The following is a 6,205-nucleotide window of genomic DNA, read 5'->3' as shown; positions in this document are numbered from 1 at the left end:
ATATATATATATATATATATATATATATATATATATATATATATATATATATAATATATATAATATATATAGATATATATATATGTATCATATAATATAAGATATATATATATAATATATATATGATAATACATATATATATGTTACATATGACCAATTCTTTCTCCTCATTCTATCTTCTCTCTCTCTCTCTCTCTCTCTCTCTCACTCATTCACTCTTACTCTCTTTCTCTCTCTCTACCTCCCCTCTCTCTCTAATTCTCAAATCTTCCAGGCCATTTCATTTAACCTTTTGACCTCGGCAATTTACTGCTAATTTCGTTTGTTTCAATACTGATAGAATTTTTAGGATTCGATTTCTTAGACTTCACCCTCTTCGGGGTCAGTTTCAACTTTGACCGTTTAGGGATCAACTTGGTCGTTTTCTGTTTCCTTCGTCTCTTTTTATTCCTTCGTCTCTTCTTCTTCCCACGTCGCTTTTTACCCCGTCGGTGCTGACGTTTTTTCTTGCCCCTTTTCTTGTGTTTCCGGCGTCGTTTCCATCGACGGATCCCTGATTTCATCCTTCTGGCAGGGTCCGACCTGTTCGTTGCAAGATCTAAGAAAAGAAAAGAAAAAAAATATTTGTACATCAGTCTAATTCGAACCCAGAATGTAAAGCTTTGAAACAAACATTATTAATTCAGTAGCCAACAAGCTTAACGGTTCAACCAGCTCACTACGTTTCCAGTGAAGGCCCTCTTTGATGCCATATTGAAAACGCCCATTTCTCCTCGCATTTAAACAGGCCATATCCAACCCAAATATTCAACTTGCTTCATGTTTGAACCAATCAGATCTGGCCTCTCACACCTAGCCTACAATGTCACTCTAAAAATAATCAGTCACATCATTGAAATCTCAAAGCTACAAGGTAATGCATGACTAATTCAAAACAATGTTAATAAAGAAACATGACTTTTAACAGAATAGTCTGAATTCTAAACGCTTAAATAATAAAAGCAATTCTTTCTTCCTTCCTTAAAATGCGCCGCTGAAATTGCGCGGCGTCTAATATAGCGGAAGTTATTAGAATCTTGTTCAACAAGAGTTGTCTCCCTTAATTTGACTTTAAAACTGTTCATGAATTTGACTATTTATAACTGGTTCTCAATCAGAACCGTTAGCACGGCGGGCAAAATGCTTTTTTTCCCTTCTACTCTAGGCACAAGGCTCGAAATTTTGGGGTAGGGGGTCCAGTCGATTAGATCGACTCCCAGTACGCAACTGGTAATTAATTTATTGACCCCGAAAGGATGAAAGGCAAAGTTGACCTCGGCGGAATTTGAACTCAGAACGTAATGACAGACAAAATAGCGCTAAGGATATCGCCCAGCGTGCTAACGTTTCTGCCAGCTCGCCGCCTTATAAATGAATATTCTTTTTTACTCTAGGTACAAGGCCCGAAATTTGGGGGGGGGGGGGCAGTGTGTGCATGTGAGTATGTGCATATTCACATTTATAGAAACAAAAACTGTCTAGTCGATTGAATGAATCCTCAGTACATAACTGGTATAAACGGTTCTTTAGATGCTATATTAGAAATAAACTTACCTGCGCATGATCGCATCACCATCTTGCATTTTTGGTTCTCGCTCAGGGTTGGACATCGTTCTCCGTTGGGTGAGGGCAACTGCAACACATGACGAGAGCGGGCCTCGATGCCGTATTTGTAGCCACAAGTCTGACCATTTCTGGAACAAGAGTTCCAGCTGGTCCATGAACCGACCATGCAGTTCACTGAAAGATAGATAGATAGATAGATAGATAGATAGATAGATAGATAGATAGATAGATAGACGGATGGACAGACAGACAGACAAACAGATAGACAAACAGACAGTCAAATAGATAGAGAGATAGGAGAGAGAGAGAGACAAATAGACAGACAGACAGGCAGGCAGACAGACAAGCAGGCAGACAGACAGGCAGACAGACAGACAGACAGACAGACAGACAGACAGACAGACAGACAGACAGATAGATAGATAGATAGATAGATAGATAGATAGATAGATAGATAGATAGATAGATAGATAGCAGTTACTATACTGAACCACAAATATTGTTAAACGTTACTTTATATTTCGTAGATCGACCAACAACGTTATTAAAGACCAGGATATATTTTGCAAGAAGGAAAGACCAATTTATATTCCACAGGTGAAATATAAATGTCAAGTTTGCATTTTATACTTACACTCGTAGCCAAAAGTTTGAAACATATTTTTTTTAAATTAACAATGCTATGCCTTAGTACAATTCCATTCAAATATATACAACGTACACATTTGGGCATTTAATATAAAAATGCTAATTTTCAGACTTATATACCAAACGGCATTACATTCAAGGGTGGGGTATTGTACACACGATCGCTTATGCCAGTCAACCATTATTATTTTTTTTTTTTACCCCTTTGATTCCTATTTTATAAAGATGGACCCTTATTCAATGTTTAAAAAATCCCTTTATATTCTTTTAATTAAATATTATTACGAATTGTATTAAGGAATTGTTAAACAATTTTGTGGATTGTAGAAGCATAACAAAATTTATTGCAGATAGATTTTTAAGAACAAACCTTATATGGACCCCGGTTGAGAACCACTGAAATGGGTAAAGGGTCCTTAATTGGTTTGTAAAAATATTCTATGTATTGTAGGAGTATAACCAGTTTATTGCACATAATTCTTAACAACAAATCTTATATGCATCCCTAAGGTTCATGTGAAGAGTCCATAATTGGTTTACAGGGCTGGGTGCAACGTTGTCGTCTTTCTTGTTAATTAGCCCAAGATTGGGCTAATTATTAGGAATTATATTTTCAAAAACTATCAAAATATTCTATGTATTATACAACCAATTCATTGCAGATAATTTTTAACAGCAAAATCATGTACGGACGCCCTAGGAACATATGAACCCCTGTTGGGAACCACTGGCTTATAGCATGGAAATCGGGAACAGATCCTAAGGAATAGTTGATGTACTCACCTCTCTCGTGGCATTCTTTGGAGTAGTTAGCGTAATAGTAGCCATTGGGGCATCCGTTTATGCATTTGCCTTTATAGGCGACATAAGGAGATTCGCAACGAGTGCAGTAGTTCTTGCTGAAGCATGCCTCGCATTTATCAGCATTGCATTCTGAAATTAAAATCACATTTTTGTTATATTGGTTTCAAATTTTGGCACACGGACAGTAATTTCGGAGGAGGGGGTAAGTCAATTATATACACATACACACAGACACACACACAGGCACAGACACACACACAGACACAGACACAGACACAGACACAGACACAGACACAGACACACACACAGACACACACACACAGACACACACACACACACACACACACATATATATATATATAAATTGTAAATCCCAAAAATAACAACAAAACTACAAAGGATTCCGCGGTACACAGGTGCTTACAATTGTCAAGTATTACCTCTAAATTTCAATTTACCTATATATATATATATATATATATGTGTGTGTGTGTGTGTGTGTGTGTGTGTGTATGTGTGTGTGTATGTATATATATGTGTGTGTGTGTGTATTAAAAATAGCAACGACAATAATAATCACTACTATTGTAAAATAACTCTTTCTACTATAGGCAAAAGGCCTGACATTTGGGGGTAGGGGACTAGTTGATTACATCGACCCCCCAGTGTTTCACTGGTAATTAATTTATCGATCCCGAAAGGATGCAAGGCGAAGTTGACCGCGGCGGAATTTGAACTCAACTACTGCAAAATAATGAAGACGGGGAACATTTCATGATTAAGAAAATGAATAATTTTAATAACCTTTATATTTCGAGCACAGAGACCCATCATCAGAAGTAAACAGTGCGTTTGTTGCTACATTGGTCGCGCCAAAATCAACATGGCCGGTACTGAATGGACTAACATTTCTTGACTGTTTATTTCTCTGTCTGAAATATCTTTTACTTGTTTCAGTTATTAGACTGCGGCCGTGCTGGGACACTGCCTTGAACAATTTTAGTTGAATGAATCGACTATACACACATACACTGCCTAAATACCAATCTTGGGAAATTAGGCTTCTCAAAACCAGAAAGGAGAAAGCTAATTCGAAGACTACAAATCCAATCCACCACTGGAACTGTAAAAATTTGTAAAACTTTCCAAAAGTTTATCATTTAAATATATATGAGCAGGTCTAGATATACAACTATATACATGAGAAGACATAAAACAAAACATACAAATCTGCACATATACATTCGTACATACATACATACATGCAAAAATGTTGTTGATGTTGAAATTCCAATGAAGGAGCCTTGAATCTAGGTTAGAAACCGTCTCTTTCTCTATTGGCAAGAAATCTTGAAATAAACCTGAACAAAGGCACACACACACACACACACATATATATATATATATATATATACACACACACACACACGACGGCTTCTTTCAGCTTCGGTCTACCAAATCTTCTCACAAGGCTTTGGTTGGCCCATGGTTATGATAGAAGACACAATTTTCTGTCTTCTCAATTTTTTACTATTTTAATTCGTCATCACCAATGCTCCACGTAAGCTACACCACTCTGACGATCACTATTATTGTTTCCGTTGACGACCGAAGATCCGATGGGGGAAGACATACTTACTGAGACAGACGCTGAAGTGTTGACGTCGCACGCCGTAGAAGCCGGTGGGACAGGTGAGGCGGCACACTCCGGTTTGGCGCATTCCATAGCGAAGTAACAGGAGAAAATAACGCTGTTTGCACGCTAGACATCCATTGTGGGTGGAGCAACTGGCACAACCGGGAGGACATATCAATGCCTCTTTTTTGTAGTCGATAATGTGTGACGACAGTTCGGTATCTGGAAGAGAGCAATATTAATAATAACAATAATGATAACAACAACAACAATAATAATAATAATAATAATAATAATAATAATAATAATAATAATAATAATAACAATAATAATAACAATAGTAATAACAATAATAATAATAATAATAATAACAACAACAACAACAACAATAATGATGATAACAACAATAATAATAACAATAATAATAATAACAATAATAATAATAATAATAATAATAATAATAATAATAATAACAATAAAAGTAACAATAATAATAACAATAATAAAAATAATAACAAGAAGAAAAATAACAACAACAACAACAACAACAACAACAACAAAATAATAACAATAATGATGATGATGATGATGATGATGATGATGATGATGATGATGATGATGATGATGATCGTGTGTGTGTGTGGTTGAATTTTAATCGGCAGAAGTTGCAAAGTTACTCAGGAGATGAAAGTTTCGTTCGTCAAACTTGATAAGAGATATGCACGAAAGTTTCGGTCGCTGAGTCACTTTGAAACAACAGCCAATTCAAAATGTAAAATATGTACTCATGTTTGAGCTCCATTCTATTTGTACAAACATATGTATGTAAGCAGAGCCTGAATACGTGCGTGGGTCGAAACAAATAGAGTTATAAAACTTAAAATAAGTTTACTTCATCGTTTCACTGGATTTGAACGGATAAAACCTGGAGCAATTAGTCCAACATCAATTACAACATTTAAAAGTGAGTAAACACGTTCTGAAAAATATCTCCTTTATATATAAAAAGAGAAATCTGTTATGTTATGCTTTTGTCTAATTCGTTAATCAGACATTCTTCCCTTCTTAAAAGAACCTCTTTATTCTGTATAAGTAGAAATATCACTTTCTGAAAATATCAACCAACCCTTATCAAACGAGTAAGATGCACAAACTAACAGGTGTGTCCATTGTCTTGAAAATGATATAAGGGACATGGTTATGTAAAATTAACCCCACTGCATTTTCTAAAAATGCATTGGAAAACATACTCAAACTGTTGGTAAGCTGACCGACTGCAAAACCGGTTAATAAAATGTATTTTTCTCTTCCTGCAAAACCTCTTTTGGTTACAATATACACTAAAATTTATTCATTGCAATATTTTTATTTTCATATGAAAGCACATTTTTTTTTTTTTTTTTTCTATACGGAAACTTTTCAGAAATATGTGATTCTTTCTCTTTTCCTTATGTATAAAATATACACTAATATTTTTACAGGAAAACCGTTATATAAAACTTTATTTTTTTC

At 35.3% G+C, this 6,205-nt stretch overlaps 1 protein-coding gene across 1 annotated transcript in view; it reads right to left on the bottom strand.

The window, feature by feature from the left end:
- Window positions 1–148: 148 nt before the first annotated feature.
- The window catches only part of LOC106871455 (R-spondin-2), a 122,481-nt gene continuing 116,424 nt past the window's right edge, over window positions 149–6,205 (bottom strand). Inside the window, exons 2-5 of the mRNA XM_014917926.2 lie at window positions 4,697–4,915; window positions 3,037–3,186; window positions 1,594–1,779; window positions 149–598 (exon numbers count right to left, since the gene is read on the bottom strand). Of these exons, the coding sequence (XP_014773412.1) occupies window positions 285–598; window positions 1,594–1,779; window positions 3,037–3,186; window positions 4,697–4,915 (869 nt within the window). The 3' untranslated portion in view covers window positions 149–284. The remainder of the gene's footprint in view (window positions 599–1,593; window positions 1,780–3,036; window positions 3,187–4,696; window positions 4,916–6,205) is intronic.

The sequence above is a fragment of the Octopus bimaculoides genome, chromosome 23 (genome assembly GCF_001194135.2).
Source record: "Octopus bimaculoides isolate UCB-OBI-ISO-001 chromosome 23, ASM119413v2, whole genome shotgun sequence".
Classification (NCBI taxonomy): domain Eukaryota; kingdom Metazoa; phylum Mollusca; class Cephalopoda; order Octopoda; family Octopodidae; genus Octopus; species Octopus bimaculoides.
This window is presented reverse-complemented; position numbering and strand designations above follow the sequence as displayed.